General features: G+C 33.3%; 1 protein-coding gene across 32 annotated transcripts in view; it reads right to left on the bottom strand.

The window, feature by feature from the left end:
• LOC127063756 (cell adhesion molecule Dscam2) overlaps positions 1–19,690 on the bottom strand; it is a 162,374-nt gene that overhangs the window by 81,738 nt on the left and 60,946 nt on the right. For 28 of the 32 annotated variants that reach the window (XR_007781469.1, XM_050993902.1, XM_050993913.1 and 25 more), the window contains one exon: positions 8,667–8,758. Coding sequence is in view for 31 of the 32 variants with exons in the window: in XM_050993902.1 (XP_050849859.1) it covers positions 8,667–8,700 (34 nt within the window). In the remaining variant the exon portion in view is untranslated. Of the gene's footprint in view, positions 1–8,666; positions 8,773–19,690 lie in introns of all 32 variants that reach the window. The other 4 variants (XM_050993905.1, XM_050993906.1, XM_050993904.1 and 1 more) reach the window with 1 other exon arrangement.

The raw sequence follows: 19,690 nt of genomic DNA, 5'->3' as shown, positions 1-19,690 counted from the left end.
GAGGAAGAGGAGGAGAAGGAGGAAGAGAAAGAGGAGGAATAGCGGAAGTTCGAATGGGACGGAGTTGGAGGTAGAGGAGGGAAGTGTAAAAGCGACGTCACGACGACGGATATGCCAGCCGTTTTCGCAACCGTGCTCGCACATTACTCGCGTGATGGATTAGACACGGAAACGACGTATGATGGATACGTCATGGCGAAAATGCGATTTGATTCAGGGACAATGACGCCCGATGATTTCTACGTAATCTTTTATCTATCTCACTAGGATTCTTTGACCCTTCGAAATCATTCGATTATGTTCGATTTTTGCTTACGATTCTTTTTTTCTAATCTCTTGTATTACTTAAAAATATTTTTCTAAGGATCGAAATGTTTTTAGAAGAATTAAGAGAAAGAGAAATGAAGAGAAATTTCGTTTTCATTATTTGTTTGCAAAGATGATACAAGGAATAATCAAAGAGTTATGTGAAATATAACAAATTTCGAGTTTCTTTTTATTCGAAATGAAAAAAAGTAAAGAGATATAAAATATTATGTTGTCGTTCTCTCTCTCTCTCTCTCTCTCTCTTTCTGACACGATGAATTACTCTTGGTCGATACTTCGTTTTGGAAATAGAGACCGAGTGGAAATTTATCAAACGCGATCTATCGCTTTTCCAACGCATTGAACGGATATGCATCTATATTCCGCAGAGGAAAAGCCAGAGAACCATGAGAGTCGTTCTCTCTCTCTCTTTCCTGTATTTCTCTTTATATATATATATATATATATATATATATATATATATATATATATATTATATGGAATAAAATAAAAATATATCTACATTTTATATTCTTACAAACGTAAATGTGTATGATCGAATGTATTTTTACATAAACAAATAATACGTAATAACGAGACAACAAAAAGATTTCCTAAATATTTTCAACAAAAACGAAGAAAATAAAAAAAAGAGAAAAGGAGAGAGAGAGAGAGAGAGACAGACAGACTATAATTCAACATAAAAAACGATCACGTTTCATTATCTATAAAAATATAATACTATTAGAAAAGACATTAAGATAATCAATGCAGATGCATTTAAACATTTATTGTTACATATATTCACATTACAAGCTGATATCAGAAGCAAGTAACTCGAATCGATAGTAAAAGATATTTTATTTATGTATCTCAAAAAGTTTCGAACGACTATTTGGAAGCATCAAAACGTCGTAAAAACTTGTTTCGGATATCTCATCTAATCGTAGAGACAGTTACTCGTAAAAAGGCTTGTTAAATTACTCACTCTGAAAAGAGAGAGAGAGAGAAACAGAAAGAGAGAATATACCAATACAAAATACGAATAAAATAACAATGGATAGAAAACGAACGTTGAAGTATCTAGGATAAAAAATAAAAAAACAAAAAACAAAAAAAGAAATAAAAAAAAAACGAAAAATGAGAGACAATTTTTTCTACGTGTTTTTCACATACACGTTCGAAGTGCTATCCCCGAATAAACGATTGCGAGCAAGCACCGAATTGTATTTTACGCCATCACAATCCCGATCGTTCCCCTTATCGCTATTAATACTCGATCATCGTATCCTTGTTAATGAAAGTTGCTATACGGAACGCGAGTCAGAGGTGCAAGCCGTTCTGCTCTGCGGTTGGTAGTAAATATTAAGCACACATTTTAGCACCCCTGGCAATGCGCCCTGTGCGGTCTCGTGGCTCCATAAAGCTGGACCAATACTCGTACGCATATACACGCATATATACATACACACGTACGCGCGCACATATACACATATTGAACGATCTTGCTCGATGGTCGTTTTGCACGCGCCCGGAGAATCGATTTCGTTTCTCTAAAATCGAATATCGTCCCTTTCTCATTTGTCACGATTCACTTCTTCGTTATATATACATTTATATATAGTTTACTATATATTAATAGATAATTTATTACTCTATTTGTTTGTATCATAACATTATTAATAATGACAAAAAGAAAAAAAATGAGCTATAAACGAATAAATCTCCTCAGAAATATCTTTAAGAAAAGAATCCGCACAAATGGATATCCCAATAACCAGAATAGAACAATCCTTAAACAGAATAATGTGAACCGTTATATATCTGTTCCTTTATAAGATACAAGTGGTTCAACAAACTTACAATAAGTTCAGCTAATACTCGAACACTTCAGCAACCCTGCATTATCTCGAAGCAAAACATTAGAGATGAAATAGCCGTTCTCCTACTAAGAAACTTTGGATAAAACCGTGAAACATGCCGTAGAAATAATCTCGAATCTATCAGCACTCCAAAGCTGAACACTTGTTTGATATTATTTTCAAAACTTTATAATGAATAACTTATTGAATTAAACCAAGCTTCTCGTGTACATTTTCACGTTTATGCAGTATATTTTACTGAGATAGATTTATTCGAGGTCTTTCTGTAAGCCTCCGATCATCAGTGGTTCTTGATCTGCTCAAATCGAAAATCGATAAAAAAAGGAAATTAAAAATGAAAAAGTTATTCTAACAAAAAATGAAATCATAAATTAAATAGGACACTTTGAATATTTTGCTTTATGCTACCTCCATTTTTCTGAACGTTCGTCGATTTTATTGCATTTGCAAGGAAACTGTTCTAGTTCGAGGTATTCCACATCCATAAAACCCTTACGAAGAATTTTATCTAGTTTTATATTCGAGTACGATAAGAACGATATCTTTTTCTTTCTTATTTTCTAACTATAATTTTATCATTATTTTATTAGAAATTATAATATGATGATGTGTTCGATAAGAAGATTATTTTTAAAAGGAAAAATTATATATTTTATACGACTATGTGTATCCGTGTAACATAGATATTATTAAGATCTATGTTACTATCTTTGTCTATATCTCTTTAAATTAAATATTACCTACTATCAAGAAACAGTTACATTACGATGGATGGAACATTGTTAGCAGAATATAGACTCGACAATTTCCTTACATTTTCTATTTCCAACTCTATTTGTATTCGTCCACGACGATAAATGTTCGTTCTTCGCATGCGATGCAGCCGTCGATCTACTCCACTGGGACATGACAGTTACTATAAAATCTATTTTATCTATCTGCGAGGACATTATCTTTCTTTTGAAACTGCGTCACGAGAAGGACTCTTAAATTCGAAACTTTTAAGAAAGAGGAGGAGAAATCGAAAGAAAAAGTGAAAGAAAAAAAGATAGGAGGAAGAAAAACGTTGTCGGCTGACTTATGACTGACCGCTATCACTTGTTCCACTTACTCTACTCACAAATTTGTCGACGTTTGCTTCTGGAGAAACACGATGTCTCAAGGAGACTCTTAAATTCGAAACTTTCGAGAAATTTCTGAAACGTGACCGAATAAAACGAGCTACTACGATGAAAAACGTTTTCTCCTAACTTATGACTGACCTGCATCACTCCTATTCTCTCTCTCTCTCTCTCTTTTCCTATCGTGAAAATGTTAATGTTTATTCGATTTCCACGGACAAAGTTAAACAATATTTTTTTCTTTTCTATCGATGGTCGTCTAAGAAGATAGATGAGAGAGTAAAAAGAAGAGTCAAGCGAGAAATAAGAAAGAAGAATGAAGAAGATCAGCAACGAAGATTGGACATATATCTGCTCGTTTAATGCGCGCATGGCTAAGAAGAACTCTGACTGAGGGACACACTGATGCGAACGACAGAAAAAGATAGAGAGGAGAGAGAGAGAGAGAGAAAGAAAGAGTACCCCGATACTCCATCGGCCAGAAATCGATACAGGGATGGCCAGAGGTACACAGAGGGAGAGGTAAAGGGAGAGGTCTCTTTCTCTCTTTCTCTCACTCTCACTCTGTATTTTTCACGAAAGCATTACGAACGCAGCCGCAGATATCTCGTGCACGTGGCTCTCATAGTCAGTCTAGCTCGGACATTTGCATCGGAAAACTTCTCTCTCTTTCTCTTTTTCTCCTTTTTTCTCTTCCATTTCTATATACATATGTATATGAGCCATTTAAATAATTATCTTAACAAATATAGATCGCGTTAGAAATTCTAATCATATTTTCAATTTTATTAATTTCGTTAAAATTTAAACGATTCAAATTGAAAATCCTACGGATCATCGAATATATAGAGGATTCTCGAAAGTAGTCTCTCAATTATTTTTATTATTGGTCTTTTATTAGGTTTTTATTATTGTTATACAATGTAATCATCGAATAATCATTCGAATATTGATAAGATACGAACGCCGATATTTTCAGGCTCTCTCTTTCATTTTCACTTGAACTTTTTCTATTCAATCGATTTCATACAAGTCTAATCTTATTCAAAGACTTTAACCATACTTTTTATTATTATAGTCCGTTCCACTATAACCGTTATCGTCTTCGTAGAAAGAGAAAGAGAAAGAATAGAAGCACGTGACTCCGAAGGTACATTTGAAATACTTTCCGCTGCCCATTGAAATCTCTCGTTTATTATGCAACGGTAATGGACCGACCGAATTAGTCCGTGACGAACACGACGCACTTTGCTTTTCATTCCGTGATCCTGCTTATCGAAAAAGAGAGAGAGAAAGAGAGAAAGTAAGCTTTCCTTCTTTTCTCAGAAAATCGGAAAAACGGTAACTTCGAACTTTTCTGAGCGAAAGAAAGAGTCGTGGTTTTATTAAATGCTCGCACTCCTTCCATCTACTTCTTCTTCTTTTTCTTCTTCCTACTTTTACAAAGTCGACTTACTTAAGCGATTCCATGAGCGGAAAGAAAGCAACTTTCTGGTCGAAGAGGAAAGATCGAAAGTCGTTAAGCGTCTCTCGGAAACGAATTTCACGGAGTAAATCGGACAACGTTCCGTCAAAGGAACTGAAATTTCTCACACGAAAATAAGATACACGAGGGCGCATATACAAGCACGCTCATACACACACACAAAGACATACGCACAGAAAATCGAATCCCTTTGCTCTCGACAATTTCGTGTCTCCGTTAAAGCTCAAACTTCGTTAGTACAGCTTTTACATCCTTTTCTCGATTTTCTCCGTTGCACAGGGAATATATTCGATCCGATCGACGAAATGTGCTTTATCGGTTCCAAAATGAGAGACACTGTCCTCCTCTTCGAGAGTGTTGGCAGAGTGCTCGTGATCGATTACTCGTCATCCGTGCGCGATGTCCCGAGTTCGACGCCCACTACTACTATGACCATTCACCACACACACACGCACGTACACACTGCTAAACCAAACGTACTTCTTCCTTTTTTTTCTCTCTTTCTCTCTCTTCTCTGACAGCCTCCTTTCTCTCTTTCCATCTTTTTCTCTCTCTCTCTCTCTCTCTTTTTTATACTTGTGTATATATATATATATACACATACACACACGTACAAATATATGTGCTATCGATCGTAGACCTCACACCTACAAATATACGAACACATGGAACTAGATGGACAACACACGTGAGATATTTCCTTTTTCTATGTGTTTCTCTCGTATGTTGTTGAGGTGAAAAGGGGAACGAGAAAGAGAGAAGGAGAGAAAGAGAGAGAGAAAGAAAAAGAGAGAGAAAGAAAGAGAGTCATAGGGTCGCGCTAGGAAGCGGAGAAAAACCGTGCGGAACATCGGACAGTGGGCTCTCCATTGGGAAAGCTAGTCTCGCACCTCGATAGCTGCCAAATCAAACGTTTCTCTGCTCTCCTGTCCTATTTTCATACCTTCCTGTCCGCCTAAAAAAAAACACAAGGCCACCTTGGATTCAGTTCAGTTAGCACGATCGATAACGAGGACAAAGGGGGGGAGGGAGAGACGGTGAAAGAGAGAGAGAAAGAAAGAAAAAGATCAAGCTCGTTATAACATCTTCGAAAAGATAATTTTTCCAAAAGAATAGTTCCTATCCGTACGTGAAACCGTTCGATATTATGTCAGAAGATTAAACGTCTGTTGTATTACTTTCAAAATGTAATTTTTCTTACAACAATCTTACGCAGGTAATAGAAAAGAAGGGAAGAAAAAGAAAAAGACGATATTGAAATTAATCGACGAATCGATACTTTCATTTTAAAAATTGCTCGGAGAAAGAAAATTTATATTTATAACGAGATGGGTTATGAAACTGTCGTTAGAGTTTGCATTGATCCTTGATGGCATATAGACTCCCTCGACGTAAATCAATTTACGTAAAAAAGAGAACGAGAGAAAAACAGAGGAAAGAAGAAAGATAGATAGATAGATAGATAGATAGGGAAATAGATGGATAGATAGATAGAGAGAGAGAGAGAGGGAAAAGGAAACGTTAACGATATTAATTAGATCATAAAAGAATTTAAAAGTCGACGGATTTTCATTCGTCTCGTCTCCTCGAATATAATTGTTATAAAATGATGAATGGATCTGGTTGAACGTTGGAGAAAAAGTTTTCTACGTTACGTTAGGAATACGAGACGAACGAAAGAAAGGGGAAGAGACAAATATATATAGAGAGAAAGAAGAAGAGAGAGAGAAAGAGAAGGGGATTAGCAAGATAAAGAGCGCAAAATTCAAAGAGACGACGTCCATCAACATCGTCCTCGTTTCGAGCCGATAAAACACACAGATAGATAGACAGACGGAGAGACAGACATACATGCACAAACACACATATACAGATGTGTGGGACGTATATAAACGTGTGAGAGTTTTCCCTCAGTGCCGTTGGGTTCGACGTTGTCCGAGTGACGGAGGAACAAACGCAGAGGCAGGTGAGCTCTTGCAAAAAGCATAGGAAATTTAACACTGGGAATTTAATGGAACCGTCCTGCGCCCTCGCTAGCTCTGTAGCTATATACGTATGTATGTGTGATATATATAGATATATATATGTGTATATATATATATATACACACGTATGTATGTAAGTATGTACGTGAAAAGAACGCGAAGTCGCACCTCGATAGCTGCCAATTCTCTATTGTCCTTGGCAGCCGTCCATTTTTTTTTCTTTCCCATGCACACCCTCATACTTTTCTTTCTTTCTCTTTCTCTTTCTCTTTCTCTTTCTCTTTCTCTTTCTCTGTCGAATCACCACTCTTCGTCTTTCCATCAACCTTTCGAGTCGAAGAAAAGCGAGTGAGTTTTCGGCAAAGGACGTGAAAGAATACCTCGAAGGATTTATCCCTTTTCAAGGAAGTCTCTCCGTTAGAAGGACTACTAGTACTCAGGAAGAATTCCCTAGGGAGAGACTACCAGTGGCAGGAGTTAAAGAGAAGGATATCTCTCTGGAAATTCCTCTCGAATCCCTCGACGAATCTCTTCCGACGACGAATTTTTCTTCTCTTCATTTCGCTAACACTCACTCGTTCGATTCAACTCGCCTCAACTCGACTCGACACGATTCGATTCGATTCTTTCAAGAAAGGGATCGATAATAATGGTGCATCAGCGTGAAATTGTATTAAAGATTTAAACACGAGTGATAGTAACAATCCAAACGACATCGAGCTTTCATTCGCGCGCGTATTAATTGTAATTACGCCGAAGGTTCTGTTATAAGCGGCTTAAAGGGAAAAAGCGTTTTCGAATCAAACGATATATAACTGGGAGAAACGAGAATTATCTTTTTTATTGTTCTTTATTTCTTTTCTCTTTATTTTTTTTTGTTTTTTTACATTTCCGTTATTGCAAATAATTATGACAAAGTGAAAATACACGAGGTATGTAATAATATGTTTTTGAAAAATTCAAGAGAAACGAGCCATGTAAACAAGCTTTCGTGGCGTGGAAAAAAAATATAAATCTGCCTTTTTCTTTTTTTCCTTCTTTCTTTTTTTTTCGCTAAAATTCTCACCTTTTGTTATACATTGAAAAATATTTATTAGGATTTAAACGTCGGAAAAATTGTACGTATCTATAAGTTTTTAATTAAACTTATCTTTATCTCCTACGATTGAAAGTTTGAACTTAGAAACAATATTTGTCAACAAACATTGGGAAAGATTCGATTGTATCCGCAAATTATTCGAGACGAGAAGAAGAATCGATACGTCGTTTCGAATGATCAAAGAAATAATCGAAGTGATCGAGTTACGTGGTTACTCTCTTTGTAGAGGAAATCCGTTGCGTTCGTAATTCACAGAGAGAAAGACAAAGAGAACGAAAGAGAGAACGAAGGACACAGAGAAAGAGAGAGAGAGAGAGAGAGAGAGAGAGAGTGAAATAAATCTTTCGCGGTAGTTGTTACCTTCTCCAGTAAACTTCCGCAACCAAAAACTTTTCACTTTCTCGATGTAATAATTTCTATACGGGTAATCTCTTCTCGATGGCGCCGACAAAAGCTTTTGAAAAGTTCGCGCTCTCCGACAACATCTTGGACTCGATTACCCTTCTCCTTTCAACGACGGCAAAGGAAAAGTCCGAGCTTCGTAAGGAAAATTATCGGTCGTTGCGTCTTGTAAAATTTCTTGAGTGAGCTTTTAAAACTTGTTGAGTGACTCCAACGAAGAAACCCTTTCGTTTTTATGTACGTGAGTATTACGTACGTAATGTATTATATAGTTTTCTTCGATACTATCGATCGATAAAAAGAACTATTACGATTATTATACACATTTTCATAAGTACATCGAAAGTTTTCAAAATAAATCGATATATTTATCTTTAAACTTACCGACTAAAAGGAGTAGCAACAAGGTCGAATCCATTCCCACAGCCCAAGTTCGTCGACGACGTGGCTCGATTCAACGCATTCTCGAAACTTTCCTGAAACAGAACGACTAGGAAACGTTAAAAAGAACGAGGAAATAATAATAAATATGAAAAAGTTTGTATCTATTGGTATAAACGTGTTTTGATAAAAAGAATCGATATATTTTGATAAACTTTTTTTCTTTTTTTCTTTTCTTTTTCAATTTCTTCTCTCAAATAAAGAACGTTATTGAATTTGCTGCCAAAAGTTGTATATCGATTATTTCTCCTGTGATCGAATTGTTTATTGATTTATTTTGTTGTATTTCTCTGTCACAAATAAAACGATGATTTTAATTGACTAAAGAATTACTGAACATCGGATATGTTAAAAATTAAATGCAAATTAACGAGTAACGTTCGTAACATCTATTTACTGTCTATCAATTAGTTGTAACTCTGTAATGAGAAAGTACAATTGCGTTCAAATAAACGAGACCAAATATTTCTATTTTAACGAGCATATTTTTTCAAAACTTTTGAAAGAGAAAAAGAGATGTGGAAAGAGAGAGAGAGAGAGAGAGAGAGAGAGAGAGAAATGGAGAATGAGAGGAAAAACAACGTTATCTCTCTTTTTTCTCTTTCGTGTTATTATACACGGTGAACTAAATATGTAGCTACAAAATTTACAGAAGCTTTTATTTCAATTTAAACGTCATAACGTTTTGCCCAAACTCGTACGCACATATATAGGGCTATATACGCACACACATTAATATAAATACTCGAATATTTTCGACGATCATTTTAACGATCTTCACGAACATTAATTATTTATCCCGAATGATCGACGGTGCGAAGTAATATTAAAAAATATTTCTGTTTCTCTATAATAAGCTATTTCGATCGTTCTAACAAGTTCTAATAAGCTATCTCGATTATTTCGATTTTGTGATATTTTTCCTCTTGTTGCGACACAAACATGTCGTATAAAAAATAATGAAATAAAATTGAATATTAAATTAAGTATTATATATTATAGACATATATAATATAAACATAGATTATTAAGAAATATATATATATATAATTAAATATTATAGACAAGTAAAGACTAAGAAAGAAAGGAGATGAAAATGTTGAAAGGGACTTTAAAAGTATCGGTCAGCGAATAGCAAAGAATTAAAGACAGAGGATAAGCGTCGCGACGAAAAGAGTTGTCGGTATTTGACCAACGCTCATTATCGCTACATTTTAAATTCCCTTTTCTCTTATAACAGATCGTAGAGTTTGTTTTCGTGCGCTCATTATATATGTGTATGTGTGTGTGCGTGTGAAAGAGAGAGAGAGAAAGAGAGAGAGAGAGAGAAAACGAAAGAGAACAAGAAAGAAACTATAGTCGTTTCGCGTATACTCGACTTACAATTAGAGACGAAGAATTATGAAAGAGAAAGAAAGAGAAAAAATGAAAAAGAAAAATTTTACACGCGCAAGTTGGAAGCTAGATTCAAAAGTAAATGAACGCTGGCAAGTGGAATTTTTCTTTCTATCATTTTAACACACAAACACGAGGACGTTATACACGACGAAGTAGTTCGTCGAGTGTCGTCGCAACGACGGTATCGTAGTAACTGAAAAAATGTCTAGGGAAAGAAGAAGAGAGAAAGAGAGAGATAGACAGAGAGAAAGAGAGAAAGGGAGAAAGAAAGAGAGAGAGAAAGGAAAAGAAAGTAGAGAAGAAGGAAGCGTGAAATATATCTTTTCGCACGGCTAGACCAATTTAAAAAGGAGGATATTTTCTGGACTTCTCGTCCCTTTTAATTAAATATATTTTACTGATGGTGACGATGTTTCTTTATGTTTCTTTCTTTCTTTCTTTTTCTCTCTCACACACTTACATACGCACGATCTACATTAACCATTCTTTTTGTATAAAAAGTAATTTGTTTATTAAATATTTATTAACCACTTATTATTAAATTCTCTAAACCAATTTCAATCTCAATCTATTTTTGGTTAACAAAATAAGATAAATTTGGCTCGTAAGAATTTGTTTATAAAAATTGTTTATAACAAATTGTTAATTAATTATTAACAATACGCTAAATAAATAGAGAAAATTCTGCCTTTTAAAATGATATTCGATTAAAATCTCTACGATTTTTACTTCCGGAGATATTCGCATGTAAATGGAAGACCTGATTATTAACAATATAGAAAAAAATGTTTTTTTTTTAATAAAAAAAAAGTGATTTGTTAATTATTTTTGATTAAGTTATGTAACTTTATAAATTAGTCTTCATTATCAGTCTCAAATGCATTTTCCTTTTGGCAAAATAATATGAGTTTAGTTCCTAAAAATTTATTTATAAAAATTGTTTATAACAAATTATTAGTTAAATATTAACAATAAGCTGAAAAATAGCAAAAACTCTGCCCTTTAAAATGGTACTTGTTTCAAGTTTCTACGATTTTTAGTTTGGAAGATATTTCTATATATATCGAAGGTATTCATGTTGGCCCGTTTGACCTACATAATTTCATTCATATCGGCTCTGTGACACACTGACCTACATAAATTCCAAGAATTTACTACTCTTGCGTACTACTACTCCTACTATTACTACGAACAGCTGTTCTTTTCGAATTATGAATGGAAATCTTTCTAAGACGATATCTCCGGAACGAAAAGTCGTAGAGACTTGAAACAACCACCGTTGTAAAGCATAATTTTTTCTTTATTTATTTAAATATTGCAATAATATTGTTATAATAAAATCGATTTTGTTAATAATTTTTTAAATTCAATTTTTTTTTTTTTTTCGTAATAAAGACATATTATATAATGAAATCATTTCAATTTTTGTTATAATTATTATATAATTATGTAAATTTTATTTTATTTATTTAAAATAATAAATGAAGATTATATTAATAAACAATAATGTACGAAATTGAAAGAATGAAACTGGGAAGACTTCTTTTGTAACTTACTACTACCATTTGTTTACTATTATTATTTACTTACTACTTATTTATTATTGTTATTTATTTATTACTATTCTTATTAGATTTTAATCGCATCTCTCTACATGGTTTCTTAGCAACATTTAAATCAAAATATCTCTTAAACTAATAATACTTTTTTATAGTGTCAAACTGTATCGACCAATGCAATCGAAAACTGTAACTTTTAAAATGATTCCATTTTATTCCATTTAAAAAAAATAAAGCTTATTTTATATGTTCTTCACTTTTTTGTATCTACCTGTACAAAAATTATTACCGTATCACTTCATATCGTATGACTTTCATAAACAAAGTTAATCCATATTTAAAAAAAAATGGGGATATTCACTCTAAATAAACGTGTAACTTCTGCGTTATATGGCGTTATAGAGAGTTACATATATAAGTATATATGCTTTTTTTTCGAATGATTGCAAAAAAGCTAGTTAGAGAGAGAACAATTCAAAAATTGAAACAGTGAAAAATACTTTGCCCGATTGCTGTTGATCGTAAGCTCTCAGTTGTCAATTAAGAATCGTCGAATCGTCCTATCTGCAGAAGGGTATTAGTGTCAGTGAACGCTTATATAGGCTGATCGATATACGATGAGAGATTGATGCTTCCGCAAGCGCTCCCAATATATTCATTTATTTCAAACTGGAAGCATTCAGAAGCGAGATGCTATTTTTCATGAGTTTCCTTCACGAACGCTATACATTTATCTTAATATTTCACGGAAGCTCGCATCGGCGAATTTATAAATTCACTCTTACTTCTTGGATCTTTCAAAAATTCTAAGTTTTTATATGGTCATTATATATATATATATATATATATATATATATATATATATATTTGTACTTATATACCTTATCAGAAAGGAATTCGTAATGAGTTACAATCGAAAATGAAATGATGCTCGATATAAATAATACAAAGTAATGACGATCGTGATAAAAATCTGATGGTATCCACGTAATAGTACTCGATTTGATTTTCTGTAGATGATACATATACATATACATTGTATGTATATGAATATGCATGTAATACTTCAAATCATAAACAAACGTCAACGTGAATTATTCATGCGAATAATTTAACATCCACTCGATCCCGTATTTTGCAAAAAAAAAAAAAGAAAAAGAAAATACATTCAATAGCGTTCTATCTAATATTACTTAAAAAAACAATATTATTATTTTTTCTTCTTCTTTATGTTACTTTTAATACACGAATGTCACGAAAGCTGAAGTATACTCGAGGAAGAAAAAAACGTTTAAAAATCTTCCAAAATTTTTTTTGATGATCTTTAACGCATCTATTAAAATACAATAAATAGAAAAATTTACAAAAGAGGAACAAAAGATCGGGACAATGGTAAATCCAGAATAGAACGATGGTCAGACACGTGGTGGTCATTTCCGGTAGAGGCAGGGCCACAAAGCGTCAAGGTTTGGCATGATGAGTATGGTTGGATGCGACGAGGAAAGAGAGAAGAGGAGAATACTCGGATTATAGCCAGCAGGAGCCAACGAGCGAATGAGTGAAAGAGAAATATATATATATATATTTCTATCTCTCTCTTTCTCTCTCTCTCTTTCTATATATATATATGTATGTATGTATGTATGTATGTATATGTGTGTGTTTATGTAGAGAGAGAAAGAGAGAGAGAGAGAGAAGAGATAGTGAGGGAAGATGTACACGGTGCCGGAAATACAACGGCAGCCATTTTTCACGGTGCGGACATCCGCTTCCGGTCTACGGTCACCACGAAATACGAACAAAAATGATGCTGGATGTATGTGACTCGGTGAGAGTAGTAGAAAGAGTAGGAAAATATATGTATATAAAGAGAGAAGGATGGGGAAGCAGAAAGAAATGGAAAAAAGGACAACAACCTCAACGACGAGATGGTGACCCGTCGTCTGCTTCGCTTTATTTTTTATTCCTATCGTTATCTATCTCTCTTTATCCATCTATCTATCTTTTTCTCTCTTTCTGACAAACTTTTTCTTATACTTTACCTTACCTTACTTTCTCTCTCTCTTTCTCTCTCCCTCTTTCTTTCCATCATATACGCATTTTTATTTTCATTTATTTCTATTTCCCCTTCGCAGGTCATAGATTTACCGTCCTGTTAAAGATTACTAAAACTATTACGAGATATACATTTTTACATAAAATAACAGTACGATGCAATTTGTTATCATCATTCGTAATAAGAACAGATCAATGTTTCATCTATTTGTCAACGTAGATAATTCGCGAAGTTTGAGAATAATATCGGGAGTAACTTGTTAAGTTGTTAAAGTTTTATTATTCGAAAGAGATCGGAGAGAAAACTTTTATAATACGATGGCATCGATCTTTTGATATTTTCCTTTAAAATATTAATTACGCGGCAAAGCGAGAAAAGTCGATATGTAAAATGTCGTCTCGTGACAAGTTACGTGACTCAGGAAGCTATTCGAAAATTTCTTCGAATAAGGAACTTTTCCTTGCTACGGTCGTTTCCATTTCTCAAAGTTACCGAGCTCTCTAAAGAATGTTCTCTCTTTATCTAGCGTACACGATCGTGACACTTCGTTCAGGTCGCCCCGGTGATAACTCTTCGAATTCGACGCTTCCTTATAGATTCGCTTTGTCCGCTCGTACAAAGAACCTTGAAATGTATTGAAAATAGAATCAAGAAGAAATGATAGCAAAAGAAATCGGATAGCATAGTAGTGTCCGGTAACATTCAATAAAAACGTCTGTAGTCCACGAAGGACGATTAAATAAATAAAATCTCTTTAACCGACATCCTCGTGGACTTTGTTGTAGAATATTTTTTGTCATAGTAATTTCATTCCAAAGGAAAAATACAGAGAGAAAAAGTCATTTCTATGTTTTCTCTCGTATCGAATTTTCTTTCCATTAACGTACAAGCTTACGATATTAAATCATTCGAAATGTTTGCAACGGAACGGAAAGAAATAGAATGTTGAAATGGAAAAATAATTCATATGTGAGAAAACAAAAATTATGAATAGAAATGATGAAATTTTCTCTTAAAGAAGGAAAAAAATATTGTAAAAGTTATAGCTATATATAAGTACAGTATATATACATATATCTACGTGTCTTGTTTCTACAATATATAATTATAAATCACGAATATGAAAATCATTCTGTTTCTCCTATTCGTCGTCCTGTTCAAATGAAATTAGAAAGAATTTTTCGAAAGACATACGGCCGATAAATTCCATTAATGGCGTCCCATCAAATATATTCGAACGTATCAATTATCCCCATATCACTCGAATACTCGAATGCTCGAAATGAAATACATGTATCGTGCATATTTTATTGTCTATCACGGACGATCTATTCGGATGGTCTATAATGCATATAAATGCACCTAAGTGCATTTTTATTTTTTTCCCCCTCATTCGTACCTTTATATATATAAATATATATATATATATATATATATATATATATATATATATATATATACACACATATCGATCTTTCATCTCTTTGCAAATATAAAACAAATATTACAAAAAAAGTAATAATAATAATAATAATAACAACAATAATTGTTAATCAGAAATAAAAAAAACTGTAGAGAATGTGAAACGATATATTTTTTCGCAATAAATAAAACTTAATTATTTTCACGATCGAGTAATTCGTCGAGAATGTTTGATAATAACGTTAATTAACTACTCTTATCAATAAGGTGGAATAATTAATTAGTACATTAATTTAAGGAAAATGAAACGATGTAAAAAGGAAATATGCGTCGATCCATCTGTGAAAAAAAAAAAAAAAGAAAGAAAAGGGGGAATGAGAAACACGATGTGGATGAGATAGAAACCGATCGATCTGCCGGGCAAAAAGAAAAGGGGGTGGTTTTCAAACATCCCTTCTGACACTTTGCGAACCTTTTGATGCTTTTACTCGTGTCATCGTCGGCACAGGACTGCTCTCAAAGCTCTTTTTGCAGTGGGAGTCACTCTGAAAGAACGCCGTGCACTAACTCATACCTCTCAAATCACGTCCCAGCCGCCTATAGATTTTTATCTTGCAATGATGACACGATGACTTGCCCTTTTCCCGTTCTCTCTCTCTCTCTCTCTCTCTCTCTCTCTCTCTCTATCTCTCTTCTTACCCTTCTTTTCTTTTTTCGTAAAACGCGGATTGAAACGTTTCGCTCTCTCGACGTACACGACGTGTTATATGCAGTCGAAGATCGAAACGATGGATCGACGAATTGAAATACGTAGCTATATAGTTTTTTTTTTTTCAGTATTTGTAACGTTATTTTCATTAAGAGAAAGAAAATGAAAAGGAAAGAAAAATTGTATGAATTTATTTTACGTCCTTTATGGCAATTTTTTTGTTTCCTCTTCTTCTTTATCTTTGTAGAAATTATTAAAAAAGGGTCTTATATAAGTATATACAGGTACAAATATGTAAGATAAATATACTGGATGAGAGCTAAAGGTTTCTAAAGAATTTGAAAGATCAGTTAGTTTTTTCGAGACTTTTTAAGCTCCTTTCATAGATTATAAAAAAATTGCAAGTCTAAGAATTTTTGATCCAACTGGAAATCTTTGATCTGAATTTTGTATCTCTCTCTCTCTCTCTCTCTCTCTCTATATATATATATATATATATATATATATATATATATATAATAAAAAATATGATATGAATAAAGAAATTATAAAATTCTTATATAGTAGATATATATGCAAATATTTTTACAATATTTATTACAAGAATTTGCGATGCATTTATTGTACAATATACCTGTAGAAGAATTTAATATATATATATATATATATATATATATATATATATATATATGTATGTATGTATGTTCATATAAGAAGATCTAATAATTTCTCTTTCCTTTTTTTTTGTTCCTATAAATATCAAATTCATATATTTACAAATAAATATAATTTATACTTAGTATTCGAACGAATTTAATTAAATTTAGTTAAGAAAAAAAAACTTAAGATATAACGTGAATAATAAAGACGAATTGATATCGATTACTGATTTCGTGATAATCATTACAAAGAAAGAGAGAAAGGGAAAAAGAGAAAGAGAAATAGCTCTAAATCACTTATCCGAGATGTCTGAATTCACCTGTTGAATACAAAAGAAAATTTTAACGTCGATCCACCGACGTAGTCGAAGAAACGGAGAAGGAATAGGAGAAAGAAAGGAAAAAAAAGTCGCGTCTCTGCTACGGTTCAGTACGCCTGAATAATGGAATAAAAGCGGAAAAGTAAAGTATAGCTTCTAGCTAACGTACCTATCCCATACGTAAGACTTATCCTTTATATTCTTTTCCTCGAACTGGATGATCCTAAAATAACGTGTTTCCTATCAGATTAAGAAATAATACAACTATACTAATTCTTACGTAAGAAATAATTTCGTTGTAAATTCCCTATTTATAAAGAGAAACAGAAAAATGATGATGATGATAATAATAATAATGTTAAACTAACGTTGTTAATCAAAATGATCTAAATAAATTTCTTCGTTACATTTTATGTATATTATTGACAATAGAAATCTAAACGATTTTTGAATACACACACGTAACATTGATTACAGGCGACATTATAACGAGAAAATGTATTGGCGAAAAGGAAGTTCTTAATCGCAGCATTTAACTTGCAGGAACCGGTACGCATACATAAACAGCCATAAATTTCAGTAAACAAGCTTGTCTAAACGCAAACATAATAAGCTTCCAACATTGGTGCGCATCACGTAATGTCGCGCACACGAAGGCGAAAGGGGGGGGGTTATACCGTACCGTGCTGTACCGCTCGAAATCCAATAATGCAACTTAAGATACGCTGGTTTGTATACATTTATGTGTGTGCGTATATACATATGTGTATGAGAGAAAACATATGCTATTCGTCTAACATATTTCGTGGAATCGTTAAAAAAAAAAAAACATACGCACACGTGCGTGAAAAAGAAAACTGGAAAAAACAACAATAGTTTCTAATCTGAAATAAAATATAAACATTCCGGTTCTGTAGATAATAATACAGATATTACGAGATTATAACTACGAAATAAAATATTATATGTATAGATAATTTACATTTATAGATAATAATACAAATATGACGATATATATATATATATATATATATATATATGTATATATAATTATGATATAAAATATTATTACTATAAATACAAACGTAACATTCTCCCGCTTCACTTCCCCTTTAAATACAATTCATTTATCCACTGTTTTGGAATCGTAATGCTATTATATGTATCGTAACAATGAAAATCGACAAAATTCAATTTAATTCAATTATTAATGAAATAATTAATTATAGACCGTCCGAGCGAAATGGAGAATTAAAAGAATCAAAATGTACATACCAATTCAACGGATACACACAAATTCCGGGACGTCTCTTCTTCCGTACGACCATCTTACTCCGAGTAACGTCGTCGACTGATACGTCTTTATTTACGAATATCAAACGATCCTATGATAACAATACGTAGGACGGCAAGTAAACTATCCTTAACGAGTATCTAAATGACCTTGTTTCTCCTATAGGAATGTTTACTTTGTACAAAATGATGAAAGAGGATTTCAAACCAATAATTATTTCTCGGAATTCGAAATTGAATGAGGAACATTACATTGTCTATATTACAAATGGTTCGTTTAATAACAATAATACGAACCGTTTGGTAAATCGTTAAATAACTCAATATAATTATAATGTGAGCGTATATATGCGAAATATTAATTCTCGAAATAATTCTTTTTTTCTATTCTCATTTTTCTTTTTATTTCTTTAATTTTTCTCTACATTCAATCTCTCTTTTTTTCTTTCTCTCTCTTTCTCCCTCTTGTTCTTTTTCTTTCTTCTCTTATCCCATATGAATTAACGTCAATTAAACGAGAAGGGAACGGTAAATTTCACTGGAGTGAAATCGACGAGGAAAACAATTCGCGTGCATTCGGAACATTAAAAGTTCGGACCACTTCCACATGGTATTCGAGCGTTTCAGTAAATTCTCTTTAAAATCTTTAACGACGTTGAGCTTAAAATGCTTTTGCCACGAAGTACCTTCAAGATCTCTGCCCCCAAAGCGAAGGAGAGAGAGGAAGAGAGAGAGAGAGAGAGAGAGAGAAAATTCGTATCGATCGATTACACACAAAATTACTCGGACATTTTACCCTAATGAAGATTACCTAGGCCGAAGAAAACAGAAAAAATATTTGTTTTTCGTTAAACTTCACTCGTGGATGAATCTTTTTCAATCGTTTGAATTTACCGTTGATAATCGCCTGGTACTTTTTGATGCTGACCAAAGAGAGAAGGAATAAAAAGGAAAAGGGAAAGAAAAAGAAAGGAAAAGAAAGAAAAAAAAAATAAAAATAAGAACAAAACGAGAGGAAAACGTGGTGGAGGGTGTGGTTCGTGGCCTGTGAATGTCGACTTCGGTGGTTGCTAAAGGAAAACATGAGAAAAGAAAAGAGAGAGAGAGAAAGATATATAGGTGCTAGCTATAAGCTGTAAAAAAGACGTGAGCGATGTTGGGAAGCGTAAGAAAAAAAGAAAAAAGAAACACTAGCTGGAAGGAAATGCGTGAAAGCCGTGAAATAGACTATGGCTAAGGCAAGAATCGATACAGAGAAGAGGGATGAGAGAGAGAGAAAAGAGAAAGAAAGAGACAAAAACAGAAAAAGAGAGAAATGTTCAGTAAACCTTTCTCTCTTTCTCTCTCTCTCTCTCTCTCTCTCTCTCTCTCTCTCTTTCTCTCTTTCTATCTATCTATCTCTATCTATCTCTATCTCTTTCCTTCTCCCTCTTAAAAGGGCTCGCCCTTCGTAACGATATACGCTCGGCACGCTAAATTAAAACGAGCCGGAAAAAAGCTGATCTGTCCCGAAGAGGCAGCATCCCTTAGGAATGAGATGAAAGGCATGCT

This window comes from Vespula vulgaris, chromosome 5 (assembly GCF_905475345.1).
Source record: "Vespula vulgaris chromosome 5, iyVesVulg1.1, whole genome shotgun sequence".
Taxonomy (NCBI): domain Eukaryota; kingdom Metazoa; phylum Arthropoda; class Insecta; order Hymenoptera; family Vespidae; genus Vespula; species Vespula vulgaris.
Note: the sequence above shows the minus strand (reverse complement) of the source record. Positions and strands in the feature narration are given on the sequence as shown.